At 42.8% G+C, this 16588-nt stretch overlaps 1 protein-coding gene across 1 annotated transcript in view; it reads left to right on the forward strand.

Annotated features, from left to right (window-relative positions):
* The first annotated feature begins 1497 nt into the window (after positions 1-1497).
* dnajc13 (DnaJ heat shock protein family (Hsp40) member C13) overlaps positions 1498-16588 on the forward strand; it is a 38623-nt gene continuing 23532 nt past the window's right edge. Inside the window, exons 1-9 of the mRNA XM_030768461.1 lie at positions 1498-1550; positions 6122-6202; positions 13829-14054; positions 14373-14414; positions 14596-14796; positions 15006-15212; positions 15479-15574; positions 16141-16232; positions 16418-16584. Of these exons, the coding sequence (XP_030624321.1) occupies positions 6135-6202; positions 13829-14054; positions 14373-14414; positions 14596-14796; positions 15006-15212; positions 15479-15574; positions 16141-16232; positions 16418-16584 (1099 nt within the window). The 5' untranslated portion in view covers positions 1498-1550; positions 6122-6134. The remainder of the gene's footprint in view (positions 1551-6121; positions 6203-13828; positions 14055-14372; positions 14415-14595; positions 14797-15005; positions 15213-15478; positions 15575-16140; positions 16233-16417; positions 16585-16588) is intronic.

Raw genomic sequence — 16588 nt, forward strand, 5'->3', positions numbered from 1 at the left:
ATCATACTGTCTGTGGTCAAGACACAAAGAATAAGATGTTTCCCCTCTACCTTCAGTCGAGGTGAGTGACAAAACCTTCAGGCAGTGTGTGATTTTATGGGGGCTCCATCCTAATGGCTGACCAAAAAGTCATGTGACTCACATATTGTATAGTTGGTTTGAAAATGTAGGATATCTAATGTAAAGGATTTAGAATGCTCTAGCACTCATAGATTTCCTAAAAGCATTTCCGAGGTTTATTTTTTACGATGTTTTGTTCAATAAGATAATATGAGAATGAATTTTGGGACAGTAAAAGCAACATATTGTGTCTGACAAATAACGATAATTTAAAATACAATTCAATGTTGCAAAAACAGTGGACCATCACAACACATAATTTAATTTTACACATGGTCAGAATGATTTCAAGATGCAATTTCTAAATTTGGTTACTGTGTCAAAACCAGACAGAAACTTCCAAGACCATATCCATTCTGTTTAGCAGACATTGATTATGGTGGTGCAGACAAGACATTAAGCCGAGAACCTCCTCTGCAGCATGACCCTTATTTTCATTTTTATCATTTTTGTCAGTCTTCTATGACTTTTTAGAGGAGATGGGAAGAGATGTGACAGATTTAAACAGGTTTTTGAGTAGGTAAGAAGCAGAACCGCACTAGGAAATTTACACTGCGGTCAAATAGCATAGGCATTGGATTATCCTAACAACGTACATTACTTACTGAACCATTCTTTAGTTTCCTTTAAGAATGCCCTAAGGGGGTGCTAGTGCATCCATACATTGTGCTGGAGCTCCATGAATTCTTGCTCAGCGTTACCCATTCGTGAGGCCAGTTTAAAGTGACAGTTACATGATAACACTTATCCTCTCTCTATTGTTAACTGCCACTGACTATACTAAACATTAGGATAAGAATTGCGTGCACTGTGCAATAATGTGTGTAACAGTCACCAGAGGTATAATCAATACTGAAAATATATTTTAATAAGTCTTTTGTTTGGGTCTTGCCTTTGAGTCTGAATGTATTATATTAATCGGCAGTGACAGATTTGACAACTAATCAAACTTTTCACGAAAAGGAATCTATGGAAGTTCACGTTTATCTCAAGCAATGGTGTATTTGCAAAAAAAAGCAAAGAAAACGAGCAATGCCTGGCTTACAGTAACTCTTGGCTATCATCTCATAACTTGTTTTTAAAGATATATTAACAGCTGCATCGAAAAGCTGCCACGACTTTTGTGGGGCCGCTGTGATGATTTCAGTCACGTCAGTCAGACACATTCCTGACACTTGGAGCTAGTCTCCTTGGTACTTCCTGGTTAACCAATCAGCTGATAGACTCATGACTTACTGTGAGTCGGCGCATGCGGAATGTTGCACTTGTGGCAGAAGGAAGATGGCAGCGTCCTGAGTCTTTTGACTGAGGGAAGCGCAGTTGAAGAGCCACAGCATCACTTTGGGAAAACAAAATAGCTACAGTAACGCATACTGGAGGGTGGGGGGTAGAGGGACGGAGACGAATCACATCTGATATTGAACATTCAGGTAAAATACCAGACTGACTTTTGCTTTCCTTCATGCATAACCTCCATTTGTGATCCTCTGGATGCAATGGAGCTTAGCATAGTTAGCAAGCTAGCAGATGAGTTCGCTAACTAGCCGTGACTAGCCTCCCTCACTGACGTTTATGGACTCGCTGTACCTCTGATGGTTGTCGGCATTACAGTGGTAGCCTGCACTCCGGTGTCGATATTTTCATCAATCAGTCCTGTCACTTACATTGTCAAGTCATTTGACTTCTATCCATAAAGTAATTCCACTGTCTCTATTAGCATTCCCCAAGTTGGCCCGCTCTTATAGCTTACGTTAGTACAGGGAGCCTGCGAAACCATCTGTACATACAGTCGCGAAACGAGCATCTTAATTGGCTCTTATTTGATCTGTGCTGGAGCGCTTACGGCTGTTGTCATGTTCACTTTAGAAGGTTCATTACTGAGTCAGATATTTTGAGGAGCGATTTAAATCCACGCCTTTAATTGGCTCCACAGTCTTTCATTCATCTGTTTCTGAATTTTGTTGTTGTTGTGTAGTCACTGCATGTGTATACACTTTGATTTGGTTAACCTATGTCAATAGGACATGGCTGGAATGCAAATGTGACATGTTAATAATTTAAATAGTAGATTTCTAGGTAATATTGCGTTCATATATTTCCTACATGGTCTCGTGTTTCAAAGTGGAGGCGACGGCGCCCTCCTGGAAAGATAAAGCTGCGCAAGACCAGCGTCAGCAGTTATTCGATTCTTTAAATTGTGAAGGATTCATTCATTCATTCATGTTGTTTGGTCGTTGCACCCATATTAGCCTTCAGCCGTTTAAATAGCTAAAAGGCCTGCTTGGAAAGAGAGTCGAGTAGGCCTACAGGTTGATTCAGGGCAATTTTGTGTCGCTGACAATTTCTTATTGGGATCATGTGCTCAAAGCACAGAAGCTCATCCAAGAGAGTCTCAGCAAATTGAAAGGAATTTTGTCATGGGATTTTTCGACTGAGAGAAGTTTTGATCAGTCGCTTCAGATGTTGGGAAGTCCCACCAAAGTCAGTTAAGCTCTCGTAAACAGCATGTCACTGAGATCTGAGAGTGAATAGCTTTGCTTGTCTTTTGCGTGAAGTGTAGAAACGTCATTATCTTTACATTATTTACATAATGGCTGTCAAATCAGTTCTTAATCATATTAACGTCTTCCAAAACTTTTTTGGGGGGGCTCTTCTGGTGCATATGATTGTCATGTGACTTTACTATCAGGAAACGCAGTGGGTGTGTGTAGATTAATGACCTATCAGCTAGACTGCTGAAAAATTCATTTTTGCACAACCTACAAAAACAAGACTTGACTCTTCTTGTGACAAGTGTGCTTTTTATGCAGCTCACTGAGAGAATGGTGATGTGTTTTACATGAAGTAAAATTTTTCTCTCTCAGCTGTTGGGAAACAGCCACAATAGGAAATATATATATATATATATATATATAAGTTTAGTTAATACCTTGTTATAGTTATTGTATTTGACTGTTTAAACCATTGTTAGCAAATTATCTTCATAGATATGATCTTTCATTGGAGCTTTGTGAACTCCTACAAGAGTGGTATATGCCTTTGCATGTCCAGGAATCCCTCAAAATTAAATGCAAATGGTTTCATTAAGGAACTTCCGTTTCTTCCACACATGACTGCACTGCTGACACAGGGGCTAATTATGCATTTTGTGTCATGTTGAGTTTGACTGTCAAAATGTTTTCTGTCTTGATTCTGTTCCGTATCCCTTACAAGCTGTAAATAACTGACCAGTTTTGTTAACATGTGGCCTATGCAAGTTGTCTGTTTTCTCAGTATTCTATATTTTATTGCAAGAAGAACAGGGAAAATTGAGAAGCCGGCACAATGCTGTTATGTGTGTGCTGTTGAAATTTTTCGTTTCTGCCATACTTCTGCCATAGTATTAATTATGAATTACGTCGGAACTGTTGGCACAAATGCATACACACAAAGGGCATTTTAAGTAGTCACGTAACTGGTTGCATCAGCAACAAGCTTGTTTTATGAATATATCCGAATTGACCTAAATGAAATCGTTTCTTTAGCTGCGTGGATTATTTACTTAGTGCTTTGATTTACCACTACAATGATTGTGCATGCTTTTGGGGGGATTTTTTGGTCCTTGCTGTTTTGAAACCCTTAGCCCGAGTGTCATTTCTGTTTGTGCTGGAGACCAGAGGCAGCTTTTTAAGTGGGAGTCCCTGCAGACCTGCCTGTCAGCATGAGCCTGTGAAAAGTGCTACTATTGATCCATACAAAGAGATTGAAGGAGTGGTCACGTGACCACATACAGGAATCATCATTTCCTTCTTCCCCTCCTGGTTAACAGTCTGTGCACGAGACCGCTTCTTAATACAGAGTTCTGCAGGTTGGTCTTTATTTCTGTAACAGTGTATGTGGTGGACACTGTCACCCTGCTACTTGTATCTGAAGCACACAGTCAGGTTACCCTACTTCAACACCTGCATGTTTTCATTAGACTCCAGTATACTATAGGGCCTTTTAGAACTGGTTTAAACTTTGTAATGTTGAATGAACTTTGTCTTTGCCTGCCATGAGGAAGTACCCTGACATTGGTTTCAGCCCAGCAGTTAGTAGACTTTCCAGATTGAGGAAACTAGACAGTTGCATTGATCTTTGTCAGGCTACTCCTATGATATTAATACTTGGATACCCACATTTGGGCTGAATGAACATGCTTTTTAAAGTCTGAATTCCCTCAAAGAGCATGTCCGATACGTTCACATAGCCTCTTGCTGCTGAGTTGAGGCTGAAGGCTTTGCCTTTGAATTAATTGCTGCATTTGCGTTTTGCTGTCAGGCAGTAAGGAGAGGAAGGAAGAATGAAGTGTGTAATTTCCAGGACTGTTGCAGAATGCTGACAGAGACAGCGCCCCCCCCCCCCCCCCCCCCAGGTCTCCCACAGACGAGGTCATATTAACACCTCCCAGTCAGAGAATCTAATGTCCCCAAGCATGTCTCTCTTTTCACTGCCTCTCACCCCCCCCCCCCCCCCCCTTTATCTCCGTGTCTCTCGGTCTCTACCTCTCTCTGTCTCAGTTTGCTCTCTGTTGCTTTTGTTTGACCGCCCTCCGTTTCTCTTTCCATTCCTCTCTGGTCCAACTCGGTTGCTTTTTTTTTTTTTTTTTTTTTTTAACCGCTTCTCTTTTTTTAAAAGAAAAAAAAGAAAAATCAGGGTTGTGCTTAATCTTGTATTGTCATCGGTGGTTTGGTGGTATTTTGGTCTACGTATGCACGTGTTACAGATAAGGAGTGGGTATATTGTGATCAAAAAAAGATAACAAAATGATTTTCCATCACTCTGAGACTACATTCCACATCTGGATGTTCACTTAAGCACAGTAAGCGGTCTATAAGTCTCTGTATGGTACATTGTTCGGTGGCCTTCTGCCATTATTCCACTCTGAAGCCCTAGCGATTAAAGATTAATGTAGCTTGAGTTTAAAATGTTTGTGGGTTTCAGCGTAGAAACAGAGTCTGAAGTGCGGCTTGTGTCATCTCTGTTACTAATAACCTGACAGTCTGAAGCTCTTGGGCACTGTGGAGGAACTACTTGTCAATTTAACATGGTTAATTCATTTTCTCATCTGCTCTTGCTGTACAAAGCTTGATTTGACCTTCCCTGCTTTCACAGACTGTCTGTGAAGGATTTTTAGTGGTGATGTGTAGTATGTGTCTGCCTGGTGTGAAGTGTGCCTCTGGTATTATTTGTGGTAACTTGAGATGAGCTTGGTGCTATGGTTGAAAGTAACGGTCTGTGTGTGTGTGTGTGTGTGTGTGTGTGTAGGTGATAGGAGGGAGGAGGAGGGCATGTGTATTTAATCATTGATGAAGTCAGCTGACTCTTTTCACAAAGTGTTCCACTGAACTATAGAATATGGAGTTTGACAACTGGAGGTTCCCTTTGACTGAACTTCTATAACCCTTAACTCCATTGACTCATAGCCCTGAACCCGCATGACAAGTGTTTAGCACCTGTCTGTCACCTGGCCACGTTCTTTTCACGCCACAGGATGTTGTGACAGGATGGATTTTTTTTTCCTTGTTACTTTAACAAAATGATTCAAATGTATTTGAATGAAAAGCTGAAGTATGTTGGTGCAAGTGGTGGGGTATTTTCACGCTTAAAGAGGGTGGGAACTTCAAGCTACTATTTTGCTACAAGCAAAAAAACGATTCATATCAAAACTCTTTTTATGCGAGTGGGCTAATCAGATTGGAATTTTCGAATTTGTACAAAATGCGGAAAATTTGTGCAAATAGCGGAAAGTACAAAATAAGGAAATTTCCTCTTAGTCTGTGGAGTAATGCATGGAGCAGCTCGCGTTCAAGCTATGCAGTCTGCCCAGTCGGGGAGTTAAGTTTCACCATCTGGGTTTTATAGCCTTGCTGGCTTTCTGTCCTGTTGCTCAGATTGGAGTATTTTGATGTAAGATGTGTTTCTTGTATGTTTACGCTTTTCTGTTGTGTTTTCTCTCTCTGACCTTGTTCCTCTGTTGTAGGCCCTGCCAGAAAATGAACATCCTTAAAGACAACAAAGACCTGGCTTGCTTCTACACAACCAAACACTCATGGAGGGGAAAGTAAGTGTCCTATCTTCTCTTTATCCCTTTTCCTAACCCCAACGAACACAAAACCCCTGACTGGATTTTAGGGGCTTCAGCGATGTTAGCTTGTCTCTCTGAGGTTAACCGTATAACCAGTCTACCCTTAACTGGGCTTTCTGACTACAATGTTTCACATAAGCATCATATAAGGAAATGTTAGAACCTCCAACAGTTCACTTTGATGTGCTTGGGCCAAAGCCCCGTGACTTTCATCCTAAAATGACTTTTCGTTTTACATTATGGTATCCATTAGGTTTAGTCATATAAGTAGAATAGGTATGGCCTGTAAAATGCTGATAAAGTAACCTGATAGGGTTGTTGTCCGTGGCCTGTTTGATGTGTATAGACCTGATAGATCCCTTGTGAGTCATGCTTCTTCACTGGAGAGGAAGAGAGAGAGAGAGGAGAGGAGAGGAGAGGAGAGGAGAGGAGAGGAGAGGAGAGGAAGTGCTTTGATGTAATGTCTGGGAAGATGAGAAGAGTGGCTGTGATGTCATCAGACTGCATTGTGTCGGTCAACAGCCCAAAATGAGTCAAAGTAACCCTCACAAATCAGAGCTAGTTCAATAGACGCGCACAATAGAAGAAAGAGTATCCATGGTAACAGAGTGAGAGTGCACCGTGTTTGTGTCCTGTCAGGGTTGTCATTTTTTTTTTTCCCGGCTGGATAACAAACGCTTCTGGCTAAACTGATAATGTTAGCTTCCATTTGCGTCGCATGCAGTTTTTAGGTCTCTGTCGCCTTTGGCCACTGATCTGTTCGATGTTACCATAGTGACCTATGTAGATTGTTCTTAGTCATTCTTGATGATAAGAGGACACTGTAATGTCATTGTAGAATTTATCTTGCGGAAGCATTTCAAGTTAGACAGTTTGATAAATAAGTTTTATCTACGTTTTCCAGTGAGGTAATTCCTCTTTTATGGAAGTCACGAGGTCTTCTCAGTGAATCTTTATAGTTCTCCGTATTGACTGTTTCTGTACAAGTCAAATAAATAATCAAGTCTAGCCTGATAATGAAGTGAAGTCAAGCTGAACTTTTGCCCTGCCCCAAACTAAATAACTTGTTCAGCTTTTCAGAAAGTGGAACGTGAGAGGCTAGATTCAGTGTAATTAATAAGGATTTGACTCTGAGCCTTAATTAGCTGTGGTTTGGTTCAGGCGAGGCCTATTCAATCGGCAGGCTGCGGGCCAAGTCCAACCCAAGAGCGACCTACGGTGGCCCAGAAACAATCGCAGTCAAGTTCAAATTATACAACAGTTAGTTCCAGTCTGGTAATTTGATTGGACGAGAGACATTCCATGAGTGCTGATTTATGCAGTGTAACTGCACCGGGACGTATTAGGATATACACTGCTGTGCTTTATAGCACCATAAAGATCTTCTTAGCCACGCAAAATCAGTCAGCAAGCTATGGGTTGTAATTAAGCTAAGAAAATATGTCTTTGTCAAAACTGGAAAGAAAAAAACAAACATTTTTGTCCCATCAACAAGACTTGGTGTTGAAATCTGGCCCATTTGATTTGTAATTGAGTAGACCTGATTTAAACCCTTCTCTCACACACAGTTCAGATTTCATGGGGTTTTTTTGGGGTTTTTTTTTTTAATGTTTTTCTGTCTGTGTGTTTGTAGTTGATCTGTGTTTATAATACAGACACCAATGGGTAGGCTCAAGGGAAAAAAAACGGTTTGCCAGAAAATTATGGGGGGGGGGAACCCAAACAACAAAAAGTCAGTGGAGAATACAACCCAAGTCATTCCACTGTACAGTGACCTAAAGTCATGAGGTTGTAGTTAAGTGAGTTTCATTTGTACACGATTGAAAGTGGTAAGTAGAGTGCTCTGTTACACCAGGAGCCCGTATTCTCCGGCGGTGTTAAAGCGTGTATGTTTATTTATTTTTTTTTTTTTTGCTGTAATCGTGTTACTGGGGCGTTCGGGGCCGTATTAGATTGGAGAAACAGGCTCTTCAGTGTTGTGTTCACAAAGACTTCCCTACAGTCACACTGCTACTGTTCAGCGCAGGAATGCAAGCCCTGACTGTGAGCTCCGGGCAGGAGGTGTCCTTCCTCTGTCACCGCTCTCTGATTCCATCATCGCTGATCAACATTAAGGTGTTATTACACCTATGGTGTCCCGGGATGTCCTAATATCTATTTCGAGCATCAGTTGATCATTGGTTGTGGGCTTGGGTAAAGAAGAACTAGGCTAATTGCTGAAGCATTAACAACGGGTCTTTTTTTTTTTTGTATGCGTCTTTAGAACTTAGGAAAGCTTGAATTGTATTTACGGTGCGGTGTAATTACGTGTCCTGTTCTGTGTCAGTCAACTGACTAAGAGCGAATGAAACTTTGTTTCCAAATACAACCCTCCCACAATTAGTGTGGTGTGCTCTGATGCCATCATTCAAAATCATTATGCAGAGAAAGTACTGGACTGTAATTTCATTGACTGGTACAGCTCGCTCTCTCTCTCTCTCTCTCTCTCTCTCTCTCTCTCTCTCTCTCTCTCTCTCTCTCTCTCTCTCTTTTCCACTGAGGCTTAGACAACAAATTGCATCTGTCAAATGAAATGGATGTGAATATTTGAAATGACGTCTAGCCACGGTTATGTTATTGTACGGTCTGTTTAAGTTTGCCTGTAGCTTGATAATAATAATACATTTTATTTACCATATGACATATAATGAGCAAAATGAATGCCGTCAGTACATCAAAAGTGGAATTTTGATCAGACGCTTAGTCTTGTTGACACGTCTCACACCACTGACTCATTCAAAATTTGGAAGCAAATGTATTGCGAGGGTGAAAACCTCAGTTCAGTTTCTGAGGGGAAGTTTCCAAGTACATGCAATTACTCAATGTCTTACTGTTATATCTGAACCAAACAGGAGAACAGAATGGAAAGAGAAACTACAGAGGATCAGGTTTCATTCACGGACAAATGGTCAGTTGAATTCGCTAACAGATGGAAAAACATTCCCTCTTTTCTGCGCAAATACATCAAGCAGCGGGGTTAAGTCTTCGTAAGCCTGATACAGTCATTACTGTATTGTGATTTTCCTCGTAAAATCCCCTTTAGAAGAGAGTTTAAGCTTCTCTGGGCTCAGTTACACCCCTGAAATTTAATCTGCTGTAATCACCTCCCCTTCTGCAGTCCCTGTCGTCTTCCGTACCTCTGTGACAGAAAGGAATTGTAAAGGACTGAGAGTAATGAATGGAAAATCCCTTTATGATATCTGTCCTCCTTTCTCTCTCTATCTCTTTAACTGTTGGCACTCACCCAATGGTGGCTAGACAGTCAGTATAGAAAGCAATTATGGGCTTAATGCTTTGACATCTCCTCGTTTTGGTCGTGTGCAGGGCCAGTACTGGGTTTGAGTTTGCATCTAGTTTGGGTGTGAGTTTGCATAGGTGCAAATAGTACTATTTATGGGATGCATACTGTTTCTATGTCTTTGTGGTTAGGTTGGCCTATGCGTTTATCTCAGCCTGTAAAGCGGTTTGTGACTCGTTGATCCTTTTGATCCCGTTCGGGGATGTTCATCGCCTCATGGGCTAATTGTGCCAACAGGCCTGTCTGCTTGGTCACTGTGTAGTGGAGTGAACTCACTTTCTGATGACCTCAGCATCAGGTGAGACCCACACCGGGACTAAAGTCTCACTGCGGTGTGTTGTTTTCACACAGATTACTCATGTTGTTATATTTAGTCATGTGGTCCGTAGTCTAAACTTTGACCTTGGTTTTCATCTCAAGGTCAGCATGTCAGATGTATTGAGGCATTTCATTTTCTTATCTCTGTGGGTAAAAGAATATTTTCACAATGGGACCGACACCTTTGTAATTAACTGTCCGGTCCGATTCATTCTCTTAAGATGGCAAGGGTTAAATTCCCTAAAATGAGGTTTGAGGAGTCAGAGGAGGATGGTGCAGAGTTTCCGGATAGACAGGAAACTGAAATATAGAGCTTAGGCCAAGTCCAGCACACACACACACACACACACACACACACACACACACACACACACACACAAAACAAGATCTGTTTCAAATTACTGGTGCCCGACATGAACTGAGGTGAAATATGATAGCAGTGCTTATTTTGTGAAGTTGCATCCACCCACCGATACGAGGAGGAAATTATGAATCTTTGCTCTTGTGTGGCTAATGTGGGCTAATGCACCACGGGATAACTGTAGTCAGACTTAAAAGGAACTCTGATTGAGGAAATATGTTGCCATCTAACCGCAATTTGCATGTCATAAGAATATGCACTTCTTTCCCCCCCCCCCCAGTCATTTCATGCTGTATATGTGTAAGGTTTTTTGATGATTAGTTTGGTTTGATATTAGCCTATTGAGTAATGCTGAGAGAGTTTGTGCTCTGCTTTTGGGTTGATCTTGCTGATAATGGACAAGATAGTAATTCTTTTTTTTTTTTTTTTGATTCATATAACCTTTTATGGGACATCTTGTAATACAAGTAAACACCCTAACTTGCAGTATTTTCTGATGAATAAGGCACCAATTTCCTATCTGTAAATCATGATGGTTCTTTTTTTTTTTTTGCTCAGTTCAGGTTCTTTGTGGACATTTCTCATGTTAAGGTACCACTCATTGCCATACTGGCGGTGACTAACGGAGTGCTCCGTCATCAGGGCTGGAAGAGAAATGAAACTTGTGTGAGAAAACCGTTGTCTGTCCCAGGCCACGTACCTCGCACGGAGAAAACTCATGCTCCGTCACAGTGCGGAGCCTGTGGAGATGATACTCTGGTCTTCACTGAAGTCCAGTACACTCTGTTCAATACAGAGGGGTTACGCAAGGGCCGCCTCACGTCCTCTTCAGTTACCCAATCAAAAACAGCTCAGCTCTGTAAATGGCGTGAGGACCAGACGGCTTAAATAAAGGGTTTCATTGTATAGGGCTGAGTTGCCTGTCAAATCGTCAGTCTCCGAGCTCTCTGGGCGTTTGGGTTTAACTGTGTGTGTCGGTCTAGCTACGGGATGGAGTTTAGAAATCAGTGGACTCCGTTATGCTGGGTAAGTGCGGGGAAGAGCTTTGCGTGTAGGGGGTGTGTGTGTGTGGAGCTCATAAAGAGTCTGGTGGAGATGAATAATTAACCAGTCATGTGATGGGACTGTGCTTGCCCAGTAACTGCTCAGCAGGTCCAAAGACTCACAGAGGCACACGCAACACCCATAGCTCAGAGAGAACAGGAATCCGCTGGGAATGAAGGGTTAATAGAGGTGGCTGTGTATGTATTGAGAGGGAGAGGAAGTGAGCATGTGTACATGCACAGAAAGCAATGTGTTAACCATGATGGTAGGTGTTAACTGAGATACAAGACGCGCAGTAGAATCTAAAATGGTGTTTGTTTTTTTTTGCTCATGCATTTTGATGCCCTGTATCACAACGCAGTTAGAAGTGGTTCTCTCTTGGTCCTGTGACATGCTCTTGGTTCGTTAGATTACGTTTTTCCATGAGTACAGAATGAAAGGGGACTGAAAAACCGTCATGGAGATTGTCTGTCTCTAAATATGTTAGGCCTGTGCGCTCTGACGCATTTCATTTGCTGAAATATGAGAGTGCGCAGACACACACACACACACACACACAGTTCTCCATCAGAAAGAACAGAAGTGAGAACACATCTCACATTATTGATGTGAAAACTTGAACTTATAACGACAGCGCTCCGTGAGATCATGTGTGTGTGCACAAACACATGCTGTATGCAGTACAAGAGAGTAGTAGAGATGGGATGGTGGTTGAAAATCTCTCTCTCTCTCTTTCTCTCTCTCTCTCTGTCACACTCACGCACACTCTCACACACAGACACACGCACACACACACATACATTCCCTCAGCTTACCCTACACAAGTGTGTTGGTGTTAGTGAGGAGAGGAGTTATTGTGATTGTCTCTACTATATCATGAGAATGGCAGGTCATTTTCTTTTTTCCCTGTTTTTTTTCCTGTTTCATCAGCATTCGGCTTTCCTGTTTTGTCTGAATTGTGATTTGAAAATGCTGACACGAAACTACTCTTTGGACTCTTGAGAGGCACCTAGAAAATCCACTCTCTTCTTTGAACTGAATCATAACCAAATTGATACTGAACTATAGCGAGTCAAAAGTTGGTGACTCTATGATTGATGTTAAGCATTCTTGCATGTTCAATCATAGATGCATCTACCACTTAGGCATGAATATCACGAATAGCGTCGAGTCTCTTAGTTATTGTTCTACACTTTAAAACGTGTTTGCTCTGGCTCGACTTTTTTCCTCCTTGCTGGAAAAACCTGAGTTGCTTGTTGATCCAAAGCTACGACACACGTGTAATAAATTCGCTTTGGTGTTGAGCTTTTTTTTTTTAATCTCTTTTGTGGTAAACCTGAAGGACCGGGGGCGGGGGCTTTTTCTGTGTTTGCTTTGCACGTCATTGTCTCCCTTGTTAGATGTACAAACATGTGTTGGCTTTTGTTGTCACACAAACAGTTCTTAGATGTTGTTTTTGTGAGAAATCCTGGTTATTGGAATGGCTTTTTTTGTGTCTCTTCTCTGAGTGCGTTGCTTGTTTGACCTCCCCTTGTTTTTCCTCCCTCCTGTGAAGAGTCTCTCGGTGGGGATGCTTACGGGATATTTTTATCCAGCTCTTCATGCCCTTTTATTTATTTATTTTTTTTTGGAGACTGCTGTAGTGTTTGTCTGCGTTCTTTAGAGAGCTCTGTCGAGTGTCCGAGGGATCTACTGAGCGCTGGAGCGGAAAGCCTCAGACCTCTTGGGGTTAGAGAGTGAGGGTCAGCTTTCTAAAACCACCGTCACCTCCGCCCAGGCAGACACACACACACACGGACACACACACACACACACGCCCACAGAAACACCCACAGACACAGACACACAGATTTTTCCAGTGCCCAGAGCATCACAAGAGTGCTGCTTATCTGTTATGACGTTACTGGCCCTTTGTTTCTACACTGTAGCCGTCTCTCTCTGTCTCTGACTGTTCCCTCTCTCTCTCTCACTCTCTTTCACTCTCTCTCTCTCTCTTGCTCTTTCTTTTGGTCTGTGTCTGATGTCACACAAGCTCTTGGTCTCTAATTACACCTGCAGTTATTTCCAGGGTAAGAAATATTTTTGGAAGGCTGGGGAACATTGTCAATATTATTATTATTTTTTTTTTAATCCTAGTGTGTTGGGAAATTACTGCCCTGACTCCCAACGAGTGCCTATTTCAGGCTGTCCTTGCTGCAGAGTGTAGAAGGAATTAATGTTTTATCAAAACCGAACATGACTCCATTCCATTTTCCAATCAATACCATCTGCATTTTCATTATACTCATCAAAGTAAGATTTCTCAAAGAAGGCCAGTAGAACTTATGAGTACTTTAATGATTTAGCTCATGTTTTTTTCTGAAGAAACAAAGGCTTTTTAGCAGATTACATCTCATGGGGGCAAAATCAGTTTAAGAAACAAAATCACGTGTAATGGGTTCGCGTGTCTCTGTGTGGACGTCAGCCGATTGTTCCCTGTGCGAACGTCTCAGTTTCTGCGTATGTCATTACGTATGTCTGTACGTGTTCCTTCGTTTCCCAGGTACAAGCGAGTCTTTTCAGTGGGAACCCACGGCATCACGACGTACAACCCTACGACATTAGAAGTGACGAACCAATGGCCTTACGGGGACATCTGTGGCATCGCACCTGTGGGCAAAGGTCAGGGCACGGAGTTCAACCTCACATTCCGCAAAGGCAGCGGCAAAAAGTCGGAGACGCTCAAATTTTCCACGGAGCACCGGACGGAGCTGCTGACGGAGGCGCTGGTGAGAGACCGCACGCAAACGAAACTGCGCAAAAAACTTCAGCAAAAGCCGTTACGATAGCGTCTTTGACGAGGAAAGTCTGGAGTCAGGTTCTGGCGCCCGATGAAGGATCAGGGGACACATTGGTCGAAATTTATAAACATTAGAGCAAAACAATGTCACCGCATTATGTTTATGATTCGCTGCTCACGCGGAGCTTTACAATAACATTAAATTACTCCGTGTAGCGGTTGCTATCTATAGATCTGCTGCATTTTCACATTCCGAGCTGTGCCCTCTCGTCTAATCCGTCTCTCTCTTTCTTCCTCTCCTCTCCAGCGATTTAGAACAGACTTCTCAGAGGGGAAAATAACTGGAAGGGTAAGTACAGGAGGTTTGGCTGTGAGGTTGAAATGGGTGTGTCTGGAACTATACTAAAAGAATTGAGGCAATGGTGGAAAAAAAAAAAAAAAAACGGTTGATATTTGGACATGAAGGGTATGACGCCCTCGTTGCTTAGAAATCGTCGAATAATAACGGTGGTCGTTTTCTCCCTCCACAGCGCTACAACTGCTACAAGCATCATTGGAGCGACACGCGTAAGTCTGTAGGGTTAGAGGTCACGCCGGGGGGCATCGACCAGATCGACCTCCAGACCAACCGGGTGGTCTGTTCCTACGATTATCGTTCTGTAGAAGGCTTTGCCGAGGTCTCTGACTACCAGGGGGGCTTCTGTATCCTCTATGGAGGATTCAGTCGACTGGTAAGTATATTTGTCTGCAGTTGGGAATGACTTGCTCTTGGAGGGGGCGGGGGGGGGGGGGGGGGGGGGGGGGCTGAGTCTCTCTCTCAACTGTTCTGTTTTTTTGCCTTAACCCCCCCGCCCCCCGATATTGAGCAGAGAGAATTCGATGTACAGGTAACTCATTATAGGGATAGTGTTTAAGTGAGACTCACTTTCCGTCTTTAAAGCACCTGTTTGCGTCGGAACACCGGGACGAGATAATCCGCAGCGCCATAGAGCACGCTGGGAACTTCATCGGAATCACGCTACGTTTACGGAAGGAGGCGCTGACGTTCGAGGGCTTTCTCAGCGAGAGGCTGGGGAAATACAGCTCAGACGAGTGCATTACCTCGCTGGCGGAGTTCGTCGTCCAAAAGATCACGACTCGCCACGCGGTGAGTGGCGTGCCCTCTGACTTTCTCTTTCCCTCCACGTCTCCTCTTTCACTTTCTTAGCGTCAGTTGTTCCACGGTCTGGCTACCGCTCACGTTTGTTAACCTTGATTTGTTTCCCTTTTGCTTTCTGTCTACGTTGTTTCATTTCCTATTTCAGGTTCAGGGTTCTCTTTAGCCGGTCTGTGATGACGTGACTTGAAAAGATTTTTATAAGTGAAACACATTTTTAAGTTTGCTGGTATGTTGGTCCGTTTTGTTTCTTTTAGGAGCCCGTTAAGAGGATCCTAGCTCTCACAGAGACATGCCTGGTGGAGAGAGACCCCGCCTCGTACAACATAGTCACAGTTAAGCCCTTTGGAGAGGTGAGGACGGCACTGTGACAGCACTGCTACCGTACGCTGATGGACATCACCTTCAGATGTACTGATCCTGAATCAGCCCCTCGGGCATTACCGCGCACTGACACAAGCTGTTAGTCTGTGCTACAGTGCACTGACAGGCTTTACCACACTATGAAAGAGGGATGCACTCCAAGCTTTTTTCATTCTACTGTCTCAAAGAGATGAAAATGTGCTTAGTAGTGCAAACAACAGCACATAAAATGCCTTAATCAGACTTTTATAAGGACAGTCTTTCTGCAGGTTTTTTTTTTTTGTTTTTTTTTGTTTTCCTCTCGATAGACTTAACACTTGTAGAGTGTAAATAGACTGAATTGTCTGACGCAGTTGAAATGAGTACACTGAGAAGGATGACTGGGCTGGATAGAGCTCCTCACAGGCTGAAAGAACAGCAGTGTTTTGTGTGTGCTTTGAGTTCTGACTGAAGAGGAAAACCCAGTAATGTCGCAGAGTGAAAAATGACGTGATATTGCTGTAAAGTTGATTATTTTTTTTATTTTTATTTTTTTTTGTCTCGGATGGTTGAGCAGGTGTTTGCACTGATCTGTGATGAAGAAAACCCCCAAGTGTTCACCGTAGAGTTCATCAGAGGACAAATCAGGAAGTACTGCTCCACAGAAAGGTACAACACACGCTCGCTCTCTACACATATACACACAGAGCTTTTGTTACGACTGTTTCTTTAACTCTAAACCCCTTTTCAGTCGGTTGTGATATTTTACCAAAGTATTTAAGTATGTGTCTCTTTCTCTCCCTCTTTTCCTCCCTCTTTCACTCACTTTCTCTCTCTCTCTCTCTCTCTCTCAGGGACTCTCTGTTGGCCAGTCTGCTGGATGGTGTGAGAGCGTCCGGGAACAGGGACGTGTGTGTGAAGATGGTTCCCACTCAGAGAGGCCAGCGTTGGGGGCTGCTCAGCATGCCTGTGGATGAGGAGGTGGAGAGCCTGCATCTCAGGTTCTTGGCTGCTCCACCCAGTAA

This window comes from Chanos chanos, chromosome 3, assembly GCF_902362185.1.
Source record: "Chanos chanos chromosome 3, fChaCha1.1, whole genome shotgun sequence".
NCBI lineage: Eukaryota > Metazoa > Chordata > Actinopteri > Gonorynchiformes > Chanidae > Chanos > Chanos chanos.